At 46.6% G+C, this 19,090-nt stretch overlaps 1 protein-coding gene across 1 annotated transcript in view; it reads right to left on the bottom strand.

The window, feature by feature from the left end:
• Positions 1-19,090, bottom strand: part of GALNT10 (polypeptide N-acetylgalactosaminyltransferase 10) — a gene marked incomplete at its 5' end in the record, with an annotated part of 164,698 nt that overhangs the window by 75,496 nt on the left and 70,112 nt on the right. Inside the window, 2 exon segments of the mRNA XM_006766346.1 lie at positions 6,488-6,626; positions 9,145-9,247. Coding sequence (XP_006766409.1) covers positions 6,488-6,626; positions 9,145-9,247 — 242 coding nt within the window.

Below are 19,090 nucleotides of genomic sequence, written 5' to 3'. Positions count from 1 at the left end.
GAGGGGTGGGGGATCTGGGTGGAGACTCGTCATTCATCTCCACGCAGATGGCAGGCCCCGCCCTCACTGTGACCTGAACATGGCACACAAATGTTACAGGCCACACCACAGACCACAGCTGATCCTGGGGCTTTTTTAGATTTACTATCTGTGTGCCTCAGGCATTTCTAGGAAAGCAAGTTAATTAAAACCACAATAAAAACACAGCAACTCAGCAAAGGATCCTGTCACCATTTCCATTTTTCACAACACAAATGGCATCATTCATTCAACTGCCTACTTGACATCGTCATTTGGATGTTTAATAACGTCTTAAACTTTGAAAGCAAAATCTTGATTTGCCCCAAACCTACTCTTCCCAAAGACTTCCTTCCTGTAAATGGCAACTCCTTCTCCCAGTGGTTCTGACCAAAAACCTTGGTGTTATCCTTGACTGTTCTCTGTTTCCTCATAGCCACATTGTCTGAAAAGAAACCTCGGCATGTCCTTCTTCAGCATGTATCTCTCTGCTGTCTTCCCCCCGGCCCCACCCCGCCAAGGTCTGAGGCACCGGCATTGCTGTAATACACTCCTTAACTCCTCCCCTGCCCTCACCCTTGGCCGCCTACAGTCAGCCTACACTTAACACAGCAAACAAAGTGATTCTTTGAAAATGAAAATCAAATTATGTTGCTCTCTGCTCAGAGGCTCCCATCTTACTCACATTGGTAGAGATAAACCCCACCATGACCACCCCAGACATGTCCCCAGCCCTGCTTCTCATTGCTCTCCTCCGGGCTTCTGGGCTCTGTAAGCCAAGCATGATGGCCACAGGGCATCCTCTTTAATTTTCTGGAAGAGTGTACAGAATGCGTGTTATTTCTCAAATTTTTGGTAGAACCCACCAGTGAGCCCATCTTTGTGAGAAGGTTCTTAACTACAATATCAATTTGCTGGACGCAGGGCTATTCAAGTTAATCATTTCTTCTTGAGTAAGCTGTGCTAGTTTGTGTCTCTCAAGGAATTTGCCATTTCATCTAAGTTGTTGAACTTAGCTGTGATCCTTCTGGGTCATAATTTATGCTTTTTTTCTTTTACAAATGACAAGGTTTCCTAGTCTGAGAGATGGGAAGAAGCACTATTCTTGGCTCTGCATGAGAGCGAGGCACTGCTGCCTGTAATCCTCTTGGACGATCCCTTTCTCAGCCTTCGGTAGCTTTTGTACAGGAAGGAGTTCATCAGTAATCTGCTGAGTACGCAGGGAACCTCTGTAGCTCAGTCTCCGTGCAGCTCTCTCCTCTCCTCTTCAGTGTGCTGTCCTGTGAGCGCTTTGCCTCTTTGGTCTCCCTGGACTCTCAGCAACATCAGATGAACTCAGGAAGTCCTCGGGGCTCTACCTGGGCGCCCCCTCCCTGCATCGTGGCTTGAAAACTCTCTCGAGGCAATAAGCTCAGACAATTTATCGCTCTCCTCGTTTGTTTCCCGTCCCTTTAGGATTACTGTCCTTCACTTCCTGGTGTCCAGTGTCTTTTTAAAATTCTTTTCAGTTGTTTTAGGCAGGAGAGTAAATCTGGTCCCTGTTACTCCAGCTTGGCCCGAAAAGAGCATTTTTAATGTCTATGTGTACATTCACTAAAAATGTGGTTGGCTTTAATTTCCTGTGCTTTCACATTATCATCCCCCCCGCCAACCAGAGTATATATTTAATGCACTACCCCCCGCCCCCAGCCAGAGTATATATTTAATACACTAAGTTTTATCAAACTTAGGCTATAACTCCTTCCATTGTTGCTTTTGTAAACTGTTGGGGATGTAAAGGTGCTCAATAGCCTATTATAGTAATACTAGAGGCCCAGTGGACAAAATTTGTGCACTCGGGGGAGGGGGTCTCCTCAGCCCAGCCTGTGCTCCCTCGCAATCTGGGAGCTCTTGGGGAATGTCTGACTGGTGGCTTAGGCCCAATCAGACATATTTAGTGCTGCCACGGAGGCGGGATCGGCTCCTGCCACCGCTGCTGCACTTGCCAGCCGTGAGCCTGACTTCTGGCTGAGCGGCGCTCCCCCTGTGGGAGTGCACTGACCACCGGGGGTAGCTCCTGTGTTGAGCATCTGCCCCCTGGTGGTCAGTGGGCATCGTAATGACCGGCTGTTCTGCAGTTCAGTTGATTTGCATATTAACCTTTTATTATATAGGATGAACTTATAAGTTCTTTTCAGGAAATTCAGCATGCACCATAAATTAACCATGTTAATTTAACAGAAAGGAATAAAGCAAAAGGGAGCATGGAACTAGGAATCTGGTAGACCTGGGCCTTTTATTGCAACAGATTCCATTCAGATTCATTCATTTCTGGAAGCTACACCCATGGACTGGATTTGGAGAAAGTAGTCAGGATTGTAGGCTGTTTTCATTCCCACTGTGGACAGTCTTCACATGGGAGAAACTGATCACTCAACAGAGGGCTCTGCTTAGGAACCTTCAGGCCTGGGTCACTTTAGCAGCTGGGGCTCCACTGCCATCAGCTCTGTGCCTGAGGGGCCTCCATGTGTGGCTGTCAAGCAGCCCACAGAGCCCCCTGGAGCAGGGAAAGTGGGCCAGCCCACCAGCCAGCCTCTGTTCTGCTCCCTGGGCAGGGGGTGCAGAGGGCAGGTCTGCTCAGAGCCAGCTGGCCGCCTCCCACATTCAAGCCCAGCAAGACAGGCCGAACTTTCTAGTTTCCATTCTCCATGGCGGCACGTTCTCCCGTGTGGCTTCTGGGGAAAGCCAGTGCAGCTGGCACAAACAAACAGCCCCTTGACCCTGTTCTTGACATGCTGCTGCCAAAATTCAATTCGAAGGAATAAAAGGCAAACATAAACTCCAGCTCCTGCTGGGAAAGTTGTTTAAGTGAAAAGAAACCAGAGGGAATGAGCAGCCCAACTGCTTTCATTTATTCACACATTTCTGCTGTCACAGAGCAGGAAAGTCCGTCCCCTCCCCTCCCCCAGAAAAAAAGAAAAGCTCTTCAAGACATCTGTCAACCCATTTCTGAAAAGTCAGCTTCCACAACTGGGGATTCTGAAAAAGGGGGGTTTCAGGAGCACTGGGTTTAGCGACATCTTTTGCTGTAACGTGGATGCTGGCTGGGTGGGTGGCTGGTAACCGAGGAGCCTGTGGCATGTTGCAGCTCAGTTCCCATCCACCCAGAACAAGGGTCTTCGCCGTACTTCTGTCCTGGACCCTCTGCCAGGCTGGTAATACGTATGGACACTTCTGAGAGCAATGCTTATAATTCATAAAATAAACTATATAGGACTGCAAAGGAAACCAATTAGACTGAAATACAGTTATCAAAATAATAAAAAATGTAAACTACAGTAATAAATGTGCTTCTTGAGGAACACAGGAAACCACAAGATCTGGTGCAGTTCTAGAAACTACCTTCCTTTCAAAGTAGTGATGGGTGCCCACCACCTTTCAGGTCTATCTGTCAAGTGATGAGAAAGTTACATGATTTCTTGTGGTGACGGCATCGCAGGTGCTGTGTTGCCTGCAGTCATAACGGAAGGGAGCACCACATTTCAGTTAGAGGTCAATGAAAAAAGAAAGCCATGTTTTTCTCCTCTGTTTATAGACTCCCCTGAATTCTCTCTTCAGACCGCGGAGCTCTAGGTTAGGAAGCTGTCTCTCTTTCTCAGCTGTCAGGAAAGAGCACTGCGCTGGGGGACAAAGGGCTGGATCCTCATCCTGGCTCCACTTCTAACAGGGAAGACTCAGCCTTGTAATTCGTGAGCTGAAGAACGCGTACTGTCTTGCCCAGGCAGTTCTCTACCTGTAATGTTTCTCCCCGTTCCGCAAAGCCCGGTGGGGGAGCCCCCTGAGGTTCCAAGCACTCTCTGCCTACCAGTTACTGGTCTTCTCACCGTGGCGCAATGAGCTCCGTATGCCCCTGTCCCACGCCTTGCACAAAGCAGTAATAAGGGCTCATTTAGCACTTCGTTTTTGGTGTCAAGCACAGGGCCTGGCACACAGAAGACCATTAAGTATATACAGGATGGGGCAAAAGTAGGTTTACAGTGGTGAGTACGTGAAACACAGTTTATTGTTGTATTATTAATTACTGTGTTATTTTCCACACGAGCAACTGTAAACCGACGTTTGCCCCACTCTGTATTTACTGGGTGAACAGATGAATGAATGGCTGGATGAAAGCTGTGACCACACTCAGCTTCTCTCTCTCATTCTGAAAATGTTTCTACTTTGTACCAGTTCTCAGCCCTGGTTACACGTAAGAATTGCTTTTAAAGATTTTAGAAAATACAGACGCAGGCTGTATCCCCAGAGATTGAGAGCCCAGTGGCTTAGAGTGGTGTCCTGGCCTTTGTATATTTTCAAAAACACCCCAGGCACAGCCAGAGTTGAGAGCCCATAGTACCACGGAACAGCTGAGGCGAGGGAATAAACCTCCCAGATGAACTTCTTTCCCAGAGCCGGACAGATGATGTTAGTGCAGAATTCTAAACTCTGCAAGGGGCTAAACTCATAAATTGAGTTTCTGACCCTCAGAGTCAGGTCACAGTTCTGAATCCAGACATATTAGCAATATCTGAGCTATATTCTCAGACTTGGATGAAAAAATTCTCAGGCTTGACATTGAAGACCATGAAACAAATTGCAAACCACACAGGGGAGCACCGGAGGTCCCCCGTTTCCTCCCCTCCCTACGAGGAATCCTTACAAAAAGGGCCCCATCCTGGGCAAGCGCGCACTTTGTTTCCTCACCTGCCAAGTGGAGATAATAGTACGGCCAACTCACTGTTGCAGGAACTGGCGGATGTAATGGGGCTGAAAGCATTTTGTGAGTAGCCGAACATGCTACCAAGATTAATTCTTGATTATTGCATTCTACCAATTGAGCTCTGACAGGTGGAGAGACGTTATAGCTCGGTGATTAAGAACACAGATTCCAGAGTCAGGATTTCCGCATACAAATTCTGGCACCAGCTCTTACCTGCTGTGTCATTTTAGGCAAGTTATTTAACCTTTTTGTACCTCCATTCCCCATCTGTAAAATGGGGACAATAAAGGTACCTATCTCGTTGAGTTTTTGGAAAGTTTGGCCGAGTTGATGCACTGAAAGTGCCCAGAACACAGCTTTAAACCTGAAGTGTGCCTCAGCATCATCTGGAAGGCTTGTTAAAGCACAGAGTGCTGGGCCCCACCCCAGAGCTTTGGATTCAGTCGATCTGGGCTAGGATTTGAAAATCTGCATTTGGACAAGCTCCCAGGTAATGCTGGAGTCACTGCTTTGGGAGCCACTGGCTTAGAATGATGCCTGGCATACAGTAAGAACCTTTAAGTGTTAGCCGTTATCTTTTCCTGGGCTCTACGTTTTAGTCCCTGAACAGAACCCTTTATGCTCCAGTGCTACTCAGAACTATCTTCGTGGAGAAGCCAGCGTGAAATCTACTTGCAGTGGTCCCCACAGTGTGGACCCAACTCTGCTGCATGCGCATCCTGTGGGCACTTATTTGTAATGCCAGCTCTTAGGCCTCAACCCAAATCTAACGATTCAGGAATTACAGGAGTGAAGCTCAATATTCTGTGTTCTAACAGCCCTCCAGACGACTAATGCACACCAGTTTCAGGACAATAGCTCTACTAGAAAATCACACGACCACCACAGTAACCCTACTGAAAATGCCCGGGAGGCAGATGGCTTCCAGTCTAGAGGACAGTTTTGGGTGGACTGGAGCCCAATACCTGGCTCAGTCCTTATTCACCTTGTGGCCTTATATGAATTATGACTTTAAGCCCAGCCCGGTGAGGCTCAGTGGTTGAGCATCGACCTAAGAACCAGGAGGTTACAGTTTTGTTCCCAGTCAGTGAGGAAGGGAGGAGAGACAGAAACATCAATGATGAGAGAGAATCATCGATCGGCTGCCTCCTGCACGCCCCACACCGGGGATCAAGCCTACAATCCAGGCATGTGTCCTGACCGGGAATCGAACTGTGATTTCCTGGTTCTTAGGTTGATGCTCAACCACTGAGCCATGCCGGCTGGGAGCCACAGTTACCTTTATAATCATTACATATGTTCCCTCTCAAATGATTTGCGGTAGCTTTTAACAAGACATAAATATACACAGGAGAGCTAAAGTAAAGATTAAAAATAAGAAACACCACACACAGAAAGTGGAGAGTAAAGGCTGAAACTGTCATTGCAATTGTCTTCTAAGTTGAAGTCTGAACTTCCCCATGGGCCAGAGTCCAAAGGAAATGCAGAGGTTCCCTGTTCCCACCATCTGAACACAGAAAGGTGACCGGCTCTTTTAGGGAGACATCATCATCCCTCTGCCACAGCTGCTCTACATTCTAGAAGCATCGACCACACGAACCTTCCCACAAAGCCCAGTGTAACAGGAGGGAGACTCCTCCAGCAGCGCTTCGTGTACCTGCTTCTTTAATTCTCAACAAGAGCCGAGGGCAAACTCCTTCCATCCCAGCGGATAAGAGACGTTACACTTACTTCGGGTGCCGAATATCAGGGAGAGAGCGATTCAGGGAGATCTTATCGCTGACGTAGATGTTAAATCCATTTTCTCGGTACGCCTGATCCACTCTCTCAGCGTCTGTCATGGGGTACGGTCTTCCTTGTTCTCCATTTCCTGGGAGCAAAGAGCAAAGTCAATGTTGCTAATTGAATGGCGCGGGAAAGAAGGAGGAAGAATATGATTCAACCACAAAGATGAAATCGGATGCTGGATACAGTGTCCGTGCAGATTTTGCAGGGGGAAGTGTACAGAGGGGAGGGGAGTGAGCATTCAGTCATGGCCGAGTCACACACTTAATAGAGCTTGTCCTCATGTAATCTCCACAGGAAGCATGTGGTGAACATGAGAGCCCTCAGCCTATTGATGGATAAACGAGGACCAGAAAGGCTATAAACCAGGTCTGTGGGTTCCAAAGCCCATGGTCCCTCCACTCTGCCAGGAGCCCCAAATATCCCTGATCAGGAGGGTCTAATCGCCCAGAGGAAGACCAGGTCCACATATGAGCTGATCAATCCTGGGTCAGTCACACCACCTCTCTGACCGCAGCTGACTGGCTCTGGTACCCACAGCCTGGTAAGAGTCCAATAGATGCTGAGTAGGTGAGAGCTTTTTGTAAACTATAAAACACTATATAAATGTGAGGAAATGTTATGGTTATTCTCCAGGCAGGGCAAACTTTATATGTAAGTCAAAACTGCCACAAACGATACAAGACGCTTTGAGTTTTTTAAAGCCAGCAAACAAATTAAGGTCGGCCCAGGCTCGGGCAGAACTGCTTGGGAAGTATTGATGTGAGCCGCAGACTTGGTTGGATAAACTGCGATTCTTTCTTTTCTCTGCACAATCCAGCTGGGGAAAGCGCTCCTGATGCTCCAGGAAATTGTCCTCAGGGTTCCCAGGATGCGGATGGAAGTGGAATGTCCACACCGAGCCTGCAGGAACAGCCCAAGAATCCGACATTGCCAAGGGTCCTGAAGGAATGGCAGTAAGATCTGCTGGTCAGACAGGACCTCATCTTCTGGTGCTTATGCTCTGAGCATCGTCCCATGCAGTTTGTAAAGTGAATGTGGACAACATGAGCTTGATGGGGAGGTGCAAGCTAAGAGGCGGAGCCCAAGGACTGTGGCTACTCCCCTGTCTGTATGATGCTCCAGGTAAAACACAGTGGGCCAGTGACCGGGATGGGTTCCACAAGGGACTCAGATGCAGCAGAAGCAGCTCTCTTGGGGCAGGAGCCTCAGGAAGGCAGGATGGGGAGCACTCATATTTAGGCCCTGGAGCGGGCAGGGTGGAAGCTGTAGTCCAGCCCTGTCACCCTGGGCGTGCCTTTTGCCTGTCTGTGTCTTGGTTGTCGCCTTTGTATTAATTGGGATAAGAAGGTTCAATGTGATGATTAAGGAGGTAATGCAGGGCAAGGTGCCTGGTACCGTTAGCACTGGTCATTGTTATTCTGAATAATTTCTCCAGGGCTTACTCCTTTCTTGCTAGTTAGGCCGGTGTGCTAATAACTCTGGTAAAATTGTCTGGAAAATCGGCTCCTTTCAGATGTCTCCTTTTTTAATTTAAGCAGCCCTCCCCCACCCTAACTTCATTCTAAATTACTGGCACACGGAAAAATGCATGAGGCGTCTTTAGATTTCCCTGAATTTCAGTTATCATTTCAGCTCTATTCAAAGCCTGTTGTAATCTGGTTTTGTCATAATGTACTTTAAAAAAAAAATCAATAGTGGGTGCCTTTAACTGAGATAAAAATGAATAAAATACCAATCACTTATATTTCTACAGTGTTTTCCAGTGTAAAGCTACTTTGTACCAATACCCTGAGACTGTCGAAGCAGGAAGCATGAGCTCCAGGGACACATGGGGGAACTGAGCTCAAGGATGATGGAATTTTCCTGATGGTCACATGGCTGACAGGGGTGTCAGAGCTGCCCTCCTGGCTCCTCGTCTAGGCTCTCTACAAACAACCTCCACATAACTTCCCTTCCCAACTCCCCAGCGGTAACAGAAACTGCTCCAAAGACGAATTAGCCAAAGAAAATGTTAGGTGAAGCCCAATAAATTCATTCAGCCTCGTGGCTGTACGGCTGGTAGGGGTCAATTCTGTCCTCCAGACCTGGGTTCAAATTCCAAGCCTGCCTCTTTCTCACTGTGTGCCGGTGGGCAGATGACTCCACCTCTCTGAACTACAGGTCCCTGTTCATCCAATGGGCCATAAAGGTTGATGTGGGATTCACCGAGAAAATGTGCCGTATGGGGCGTGAGCCGTGCTCATTATAAATATTCATAAATGTTGGCTCTTATTATTACTGCTCCTCATTTTAGTGGTAAAACATCTCATAAGGGGGAGACATTTTTTATCACCCAATAAAAGTGGCAAGGCAAATTCCTGAAAGCAGTGGATCTGGTGATGTGAGTGGAGAAAGGACTGGGCCAGCTCACAGGTGAAGAGAGGATTCCAGAATCAGGGGAAGGGAGGGTGGAGGCTGGCAGATGGAGAGGAGCTGACAGGAGGTCCAGACACCCCATTAAACACACACACACACACACACACACACACACACACACACACGTAAGCTCACATGCATACCCTCTCCACAGGCCTACCCGTGGACGGTACCTCTCTCCGTACCTACACGCTGAGCATCCCTTCTGATGGCTTCTTTGTCATGCCAGTCCTTCAGCTTTTGTCCATCTCCCAAGAAAAGTATCTTCTTTTGCTGATTGTGTGATCCCTTCAAAAAAGAAAAAGACAGAAACTGTGAAAAAGAAAAGGGGAAAATAAGTTTAATAACAGAGACCCAGAAATTACACTGCCCAAGGGAGCTTTTGGTATTGATTGAATGTCTATCAACTGTTCATTTATTAACCCCCTTGGTATACCTCTGTTAGTGCCACCCAGGTACACAAAGTCAGGACGATGAGAGGCACAGTGTCCACCCCCTTAGAAGTCAGAAACCAGCATGAGAAAAACTCAGATGGACAAACATTCCTTTCACTTGAGAAAAAGCAGTACGTGTGGCGCTGCCAAGAGAAATATAACAACATGAGCCCAAATGTGAGCCACATTTGCAACTTTACATTTTCTAGTATTTATATTGGGAAGAAAAAGAAACAGGGGAAGTTAGTTTTGATACTATATCTTATTTACTCCAATATACTCTATGTAAAATATTTTACCACGCAATGTAAAAAATTCATTGAGATACTTTACTTTTGTTTTTGTTTTGTACTAAGTCTTCACAATCCAGTGTGTATTTTACACTCGTGTTCATCTCGACTCAGGCCCCTTGCAAGTGCTCCACAGCCACAGGTGGCTGGTGGCTACCTCAGGGATGGGGCAGGGCAGGAGGCCCTCAGATGACAGGCCTGCAGAAAGTGCTACAGGAGTTCACCTCCACCTGGGAGAACTGGAGAAGGTTTCGTGACATGAAGGCGTTTGGGCTGAGCGTCAGAGGCAGAAATGAGGAGCAGGCAGGGCAAACGGTCAGGGCACAGACTCCCAGGGGTGGTAGAGTCACAGAACTAGGCCTGGCCGTGCTCATTTCTAAAGTCACAAGGAGAGTGAACATTGGGCGACTGTGTGGAATGTATGAACAAACAAGTTGAATGCTGAAAGGAAACAGGACGATGCAACAGCCCCCAGAGAGCAGCTCCCACGGGCCTGGCTCTGAAGCTGTTTATTATTCGTCTGGGAAGATGAGCCCATCCTCTGGGCCAGTGGTAGGCAAACTGCGGCTCTTTGGCCCTTGAGTGTGGCTCTTCCACAAAATACCACGTGTGGGCGCGCATGTACAGAGTGACTGAAACTTCGTGGCCCATGCGCAGAAGTCGGTATTTTGTGGAAGAGCCACACTCAAGGAGCCAAAGAGCCGCGTGTGGCTCGCAAGCCGCAGTTTGCTGACCACTGCTCTGGGCCCATTAGAATCGGTTCCCCTAATTAAACGAGGCTGCATGCCAGTGCCTGGGGTCACCTGAAGGTGCCAGATGCTTTCCCAAGCCCATGGAGAAGTCTAAAGACTCAGACCTTCCCAAGGTAACACTGCTTAGGTAATTTCCGTGTTCCCTTGGATGAGATTGGCTTTCCACATCACCTTGCCCGTTAAAATTCCCGCACGACAGTCCTTGCCACTGTGACACGCAGAATCCAATAGTCCTATTTCCTATGTAATTAACTACAAAGGCCCTGAATGTGTGGTGTGCCGGAACGTCAGCCGTAGAAAGAAGCCACCGGGATAAAACAGTCCACATGCCTGTTTATTAAGTCCCTGGCTGATTCTTGAGTTAGCAGGTTTTCTACAACAGTGTAATATCCTTACAACAGCTTTAATGATAATAACAATCCATTGTAGTCCCTCCTACGGGCCTCTCTGAGTTGCAAGAAGAAAATTCTGAAAGCTGGCGTGCCAGATGTCTTGGTCAGGGACGGAAAGAAAAGAAAACAGGCCACGAGCCCGCCAACAGTTCTTGGGGTTCACAGATACCACAGAGGCTGAGCTGGAAGTCCAGCCTTCGGTGCATTTCAACTGTGCAGAGCTACATCTGAATGCCTCAGTGCTGCCTGGGGGAGAAGGGGCTGAGAGCAGGAGCGTGACCCTCCGTCAGTCAGACCAATCAGACCAGCAACGCATCTCTCTGTTTTCCGTACTCAGGATCCGGGTGGGATTTCATTTTAAAATGGTCCTCTGCTAAAAACAAACTTGACAACCAAATCTCCAGACAAGTGAACAAATATACTTGGAAACTAAGCTAGGGCCACCTCCATGTTTCGCAGACAGGGAAACTGAGCCTTGGGGTGGGTCAGGGACCTGCCCAAATAAATATGTCTCAATGTCACAACTGATCGATCGTGAGCTATTTAGCAATTTTTCTCCAGCCCTCCTTCCCAAGGCCTTTTCCACTTTCTGCTACCCAAAGATTGGAACTTCAGTTGGTTACTTTAGATCACTGGGGGAACCCAAGAGGCTCTGCAAAAGCCTTAACAGAAGATACCAATTCGAAGTGATTCTCAAAGTGTGGTCTCTGGCACAGCAGCACTCGCACCACCTGGAGCTAATAGCAGAAGTTATGGAATGACTGAGGGGCTGGTTTAGGATAGAGAAGAAATTCCAAGGGTTGGATCAGTACTAGGATGAAACAGGACCATTTGGAAGATGTTAGAAGAGGCCAGGAACAGGCTGTTCAACTGTTCCTCAGGGCGTGAAGGAGGAGATCAAGGGCTGGTTAGGCTAGTGCTGCTCACATTGTATGTGCAGCAGAATCCCGTGGGGATCTTGTTCAATGCAGGATCTGTTTCCGGAGGTCTGGGTGGGGCCTGCGATTCTGCATTTCTAACAAGCTCGCTGGTGATGCTGATGGTGCTGGCCCATGAAGCACACTTACGTGACCTTTAAAGGACATTTTAAGAGTCTAAGGTTCCATGAAGGGCACAGTTTCCTCCGTATCCTCTTGTGTGAAAGTCTTCCCACACGGCTGGGAATGGGACACGGGGTTGAATCTCACAGTTGCGACCTCACAGAAGCAAACTCCTTAAATCTTGTTCTCAGGATGAGCAGTGAATTGCTGAACTGACAGGGTAGAGAATTAAGGTCCCCAAATTCTAGAAGTTTAACACCCACGGCTTCCACCGTCTCCAGTGTCTTTGCCTTAAAGATGTATGTCCTTCTGGGATGATCTGCAGAGAAGATCTGTGCTGCTTAGGTGGTATCATGAGTCCTCCCATCATCCCTAAAGTAAGAGACCTTAGAGCTTGCTGACACAGGGGGGTTCTGCATGTCTAAACATGCAATAGTAGTCCTCTAATATGCTAGCTAAGCAGCTGCTCAGAGACAATTAGCCCTTCCTTCCTCATCTTGAGGATGGGGGAACTAAGGCCCAAAGAAGCCATACTCCTTACCCAAGGCCACACCGGCAGACAAGAGGAGAAGAGTCTGGACTCCAGGGCTAGTTTTCAGTGGAGAGAACCCTTGCAATATGACCTTGGACAAGCTACAGGAGTCACGGGCACCTCGATTTTCCTACCTGGAAAATGGAGATGGCACTACCTGCCCAAAGGACACTTTTAGATGAACTGAGAAACATCACAAACCGTATCTCTTGAGCACTTTCAGAATTTACACACGGAATGTGGATAGCAACTCTTGTAGGGTTTTAAGAAACTAAATTGACATGTTCTCACCAAATCACCTTGATATAGGACTCAAATTTTATTATATGGGTTTAAAATATTCCAATAATATTTCTGAGCTGTTGGTAGGAGAAAACAGAGCATTCAGAGTCCAAAGGGCCCTGTCCACAAATCTTAATAAAGATTTCAGGTGGTTTTTTTTTTTCTTCTTTTAAATATGTCAGTAGTGGAACGATCCACCCTTTTTACTTGCAAAGCGTGAACAGAAAGCTACTATATTTCTCTAGGACATTTACAAAGAGTTTTCTTCACCTTAAGAATTTTCAGGTGGTTTAAGAGTTCATCCGTGGAAAACTCATAGATCATCCACACTATCACCAAATGTTTACTGAGAACCACTCAGTACCAGGCACTGTGCTAGGCACTGGGAGCACAGGCAAGACAACACAGATTTCACGTAGGCACGGAGTTTATAGCCAGATCAGTTTCTCTCAAAGGGTGGCCCTTGGGAGACCTCATTATAGATGTAAATTCCTGGGCCCCACACTGAACCTATTAAATCAAAGTATCTGGCGATGGGAAGCCAAGATGATGTGTTTTTAAACCTATTCCCCATATGAGTCTGATTCACAATAAAGGTGGAAAAACACTTGTCTAAATCCAGCTGCTTTATTTTACAGATACAAAATCTGAGACTAACAGAGTAGGACAGACTTGTCCTAAATCCCTTAGCTTGTCAGCCCCCCAAACCAAACCAGATCTGGCTGTTCTCTCCCTGAGATAGACTGTGAGCTTCTTGCAGGCAAGTGCATGTCACTGTGCTCTCCTAGGCTGATACCTGGCTCACCTTAGGCCCTCAGTGGAATGAGTGAATGAATGAATGCTTGTTCATCAATGTGACAGGTAGTCTAATGACTCAGCACATTCTGGTTCCAGAGTTGGAAAAGCCTAGGTTTTACTTCCTGGGCAGATGGACCTCAGTTTCCTGGACCTAAAAATAGGGGAAACTAACAGAATGATCTGCGGGTTGTTGGGCGGATGAACTGAGTTAATCTCCACAAAGCATTTAGCTTGGTGTCTGGCACAGTCAGGCCCTCCCAATAAAGGACTGCTACTATTAATACGTTCTTTTCAGAGAAAGGTTGTGACACGATGTTTGCGATGGCTGTGTTTGGGGGACTAGGAAAGGGATGGGAATCTAGTAATAAAACTGTGAGCCCTGCAGAGGCAACCTATTTCACACCTGAGCCAATTCAACTGGCTATTGCTGATAACAGGATTTAGAGTGTCCTCATTAACAGGTCATATGGCCCTGTGGAAATCCAGTGTTCCTAATTAATAATGGCATTCTACATTAGAAACAAATGCCACACGACCTTTGGCAACAAGAAAGGCTTGGACAATGCTACTCAAAGACAGCAATTCTTATGCAATAGCGGTCATTTAATATCATAAAAACAAAAAAAACAACCCTACATCTGGAATTTCAGTCCGGAGGTAATTTAAAGTTTCTATAATTCACAGATTTGTCTAGGAAAGTGGTGATTACTTTCCTTCAGGGACCATCTTTTGCTACTTTTCTTCTTCTCAGTTTGCAGATGTCCTTTTGCTATAGGAAGCAAAGGGGCGGGGAAGGAGAATGGCAAGAGAGGAGAGGGAGAAAGGGTAGGGGAGGCTGGCAGAATTAATGTGGAAATCGCAGTAAATAATAAATTGGAAATGGATTTTGACTGGCTCCTCTAAATAAATGCTCCTGGTATCTTAACGTTCCCCTGGAAGAAGTGATTAGTGTTCAAACAGCCACACACTCACACACGAAAATGGAATTTTAATCTTTTGTTTAATCACTACTTAGCGTGCCTGGCACCCTTTGGAGGGAGGGAAGAAAGGTGGCGAAGCAAGCCAACTGTATCCTGCCCAAGAAGAAAGACCTGTTACAGTGCACGCTCTAATCCCAGCACTGCAGACTCGGCAACTGCTGCTCAGCACGTCCGCGTCGCTGGCCGAGCTGGCCAGTGTCTTCAAGATAATGGGAAAAGAGCCATATGCTCTGAAATGGCAAAGCTGAAAGGAAAACTGAGGCGGTCGCCTGCTTCATTCCGGGTCTGAGGACATATTACAGACCAGATTCTGCTGCAAATTTAGGATGGCTTCCCCTGGACCCTCCTCTCAACTGCTCCTATAAAGGAGCTGAAATGATTTTGCTTTGAGGTTTAAATGACTCTATATAATTCCAAACATTTGGTAATCTGCTAAGTAGATTATTCTAATAACCTTCCTACACACACACACCCTCACAACAAAGCATTCCTTAAGGTTGCCTTCAAGGTTATACTTCAAAAGGGGTAGGGGGGCGGGGGAGGGGGGACGTAAGCTAGCCAAAGGTGTAAAGTTACTTTAAGCAAGAGAGTTTGGACAGTTGGATAAATGTACTTTTTCATGAATTTTGAGGACATGCGCTAGATTGTTTTGATTTATTTATTCGTTCATTCCACAAATGAGAATAGGTCATTGAAGAACTGAGGACCTGGTATGGCCAAAGAATGGTGGGGAGACAAAGATAAATAAATAATTCCTGGCCTCATCAAAAATCATGCATAGGAGACAAGCAGATGAGACAGAAAAACACACATACTGTAACTAAGGGCCTTGAAAGTTGTACAGAGACATTCTACGGGCATCATGAGACCCAGAGGTTAGAATCTACCTGAAATGATCAGGGAAGAATTCTTGTAGGAACAGAGTCTTTGGGAGTAACGTGGAAGGATGGGTAGGATCAGGACTATTAGCAATGGACGGTGGAATCCATCTGGTGAGAAAGTATGGGCAAAGAAATGAAGGTTAGAAAGTAAGAGTCATATTTATTTAATGGCAAGGGTCCTGATTTGGCTGGAGTGAGTGGGGCACAAAAGAATCATGAGCAATGAGGGCAGGAAGTCTGGACCAGAATCCAAGGGCCTTACACTTGAGCTGTGTGGCAGGTGGGAGCCACAGAAGGTGTTTGAGCAAGAAACAGGCTGGAGTAGAACTCAAAAAATAAAATACGTTACTACCTACCCACTTGCAATTAATCTAAGAACCCTCCTCTTCTCAGGAGGGATGCAGGGAGAAAGATAATCGTTTTCATTAGGAAGAAATGTTCCCTCTTTGTAGGCTGAAGACCACTCTCATCCTGGCATCCAATACGTTAGACTAATGGGGTTGACCTGTGCCCAGCCCCTATGCAGTAGGCTGCTGTTCTGGGGGGGTGGGGGTGGACACACAATACAGTGCACAGATGATGTGTTGCAGAATTGTGCTCCTTGTAACCTCTATCATTTTGTTAACCTAGTGTCACCCCAATAAATTCAATAAAAGGGGGGCAGAGTACAAGTCAGTAGTAACAAAATAGTCACGGAGATGTAAAGTACAGCATAGGGACTCCTATATAATAAAAGGCTAATATGAAAATTGTCCCCTTAGGAGTTCGACCCGGAGTTTTATCGCTCGCTATGACATGCACTGACCACAAGGGGGAGGCGTGGAATATGGTGGGCGACCAGTGGTGGCGGGGTGCTGAGGGAGCGAGGGAAGGAGGAGGTGGGGAGGCGGGGAACCTGATTGGCCCTGATCGCCAGCCGGGCCTAGGGAATCCTACCCGTGCACGAATTTCGTGCACCGGGCCTCTAGTATAATCAATAATATTCTAATAACTATGCATGATGTCAGATGGGTATGAGATTTATCGGGATGATCACTTAGTAATTTATATAATGTCTAATCACTGAGGATGTATACCAGAAACTAATATTGTATGTCAACTGTTATTGAAAAATAAAAAATAATTTTAAAAGATTTTTAAAAAATGAGTTCCTATGGCATCTTTCTATTCATAAAAACATCACCAAACTTCTAAATAAAGACCCAAAACACTTCTAATATTAAACATTGGAATAAATGTGAGCTATATATACATTTAAGAAAGATTAATAAAAACAAGTAAGATCGCTGTTTTCAACCTTATTCCAGTTCAGAGTCGTGGGTGGCTGGAGCCAATCCTAGCGGCTCAGGACACAAGGAGGGAACCAACCCTGGTCAGGACGCCTAGTGCCATGAACACATACACCACACTCAGACTGCGACAAGACAGACACGTCAACTCCCCAACGTGCACATCTCTGGGCTGTGGGAGCGAACCAGAGGAACTGGACAAAACCCATGCACATGTGGGAGAATGTGCAAACCCCACAGGGTCTATCCCCCGCACCCCTTGTCAACATGATAGTGAAACAGCATTAAACGAAATGACATTATTTGAGGACCTGCTGTACTTCCAAGGGCAGAGCCATACCACCATCCAATTCACCATTTTGTACAGATGATTCTAGAAAAGGTCATTTCCTACGTAAGGTGTAAATGCTCATTAAAGTACCTTTTTTAAGCACCAGAGGAGGAAGAAAAAAAAAAGCCAAGACATTTTGCAGTGTCTGTTATCTAAAGGGCAAATGAAACCTATAATAAGTTTTCCATTTTAAAAGACAATGGCAACTTGAACCATTTTCTTGAGGAAGTTTCTAAATGTTTTATCACTGGGGGAAAAAACAACAATACTCTGACTCAGGGGTCCTCAAACTACGGCCCGCAGGCCACATGTGGCCCACCGAAAACATTTATCTGGCCTGCCGGGTGTTTTTGCCGCCACTGCCTGTCCTGCTTAGCAGCCGACTCGTCCCGGGCCCGCAGTGTGCATGTGTGGAATGTCTGAGGGACAGTGAACTGGCCCCCTGTTTAAAAAGTTTGAGGACCTCTGCGTCTGACTGATCATTTGATAATGTTCATCTGAGTCTCTCACCCATCCATGCATCCATCCGTCTGCTCGTCCGTCCATCCATCCATTTTAATGTTTAATGAATACAAGCACATGCAGGCTCTGTGTGAAGTGTCCAGGAGACACTGGAGAGCAAGAGAGCCAAGGGCCCTGACTCAGAGCCTTCAGTGCTGTGTGTGGCAGGGGGTTGCAGACTTTAATCCAGAACCACAAATAAATAAAATAGTTACAGTGGCTCGTGCCTAAAAGAAAGGTACGTGGTGCAAAGAAGCTCCCTGTTCAGGGAGGTCAGTAAAGGCTTCCCTGCAGAAATAGAGTATGATTAGGCGTTAACTCATTACCTCAGAAGGCACCGTGATGACTCCAACCAAAGAAAGTCATCGGTTTTAAGGATGGAGGAAAAACTGCCTACACCGGACTTTAGAGAGGTGGTTTATTTTTATATTCCATGGACGACTGTCAAGGCCAGTACTGATTTTATGTTATTTCCCCTAAAGTGGTGTGTTTCTTATAGCCCAACCCTTTCACAAGATGAAACTTGACTATATGACTGCCATTCTATCCACTTCATAGATGACCAAACTGAGGCTCGGGGAGAAAAGTGATATGAAAAGTATTTTTCAAAGTGCCAGCCACCACCCGAGTGTAATCATCACAGCTGATAATCCGCACCGCCCACCTCCGCCCACTCCTTCCCACATCTCAGTGTCTAGCAAGTGGCCAGGCACACGTTCGTTCCAGGAGAGGAAAACTTGCTGAAGCGAATCGTTCTTCTGCACCTTGTTCACCGGGGTCTCGAAAGTCTCAGCGGCTCTGATGTGTGATCAACCACAGAAAACCCTCTAACAAGTGTTCTTTCCAGAGGCTAGAGCTGAGCCCAACAGAGGCCCGTTATATTGCTCTGCAGAGCAGACATGGAAGGGTAAGGAGAGAGGCAGGCAGAATTGGCACGCTGAGTAGAAGGCAAGTTCCAAGTCTTTCAAGGACCAAAAAATGACTGCAAACCCAGCCGATGAGTCTTCTAGGTGGGGAATTGGGACTGAGCCACCAAGCAACAGAGTCACTGCTCCATTGATAGTAATAATTACAATCATCACCGCCTACATCAAGCATGTCAAACTCACAGCCCACAGTGAATATTTTTGCAGCCCAGCCAATATAATGGTGTGAGCAGTTATTTACAATCTCCTGTCAGATCCAGAATTACTGACATTCACCTTGAGTCAGTTTTGAAAGTAATCGCTGCGAACAAGATTTCCCCCAAAATAGGAAAGATAGTAGCAGAGAAGAGGTGCCAAGTGTCAGGAAGAAAACATTAATTTACCATTGCTCTTGTTCTTTTTTTTTATACTATACTTTTCAAAAATACACCTACATTTCTATGAAAGTCGAAGCTTTTGTTTTTTTGCGGCCCACATAAACTTAAACCTTGTTTATGTGGCCATTAGCCTTTGAGTTTGACATGCTTGCCCTACATCCTGAAGATGGCAAAACAAAGTGTGTAAGAGCACTTGCTTCAGAGTCAGAAAGACCCACCGGGAGTCACAGTTCTGCTGCTTACCAGCTATGCGACCTTAGGCAAGTCACAGTTTTCCCAAGCCTGGGTTCCCAACAGGAACGGGGGGGGGGGGGGGGGTGGGGCGG

This window comes from Myotis davidii, unplaced genomic scaffold (assembly GCF_000327345.1).
Source record: "Myotis davidii unplaced genomic scaffold, ASM32734v1 scaffold18, whole genome shotgun sequence".
NCBI lineage: Eukaryota > Metazoa > Chordata > Mammalia > Chiroptera > Vespertilionidae > Myotis > Myotis davidii.
The sequence above is the reverse complement of the archived record's forward strand: the minus strand, read 5'-3'. Positions and strand labels throughout refer to the sequence as shown.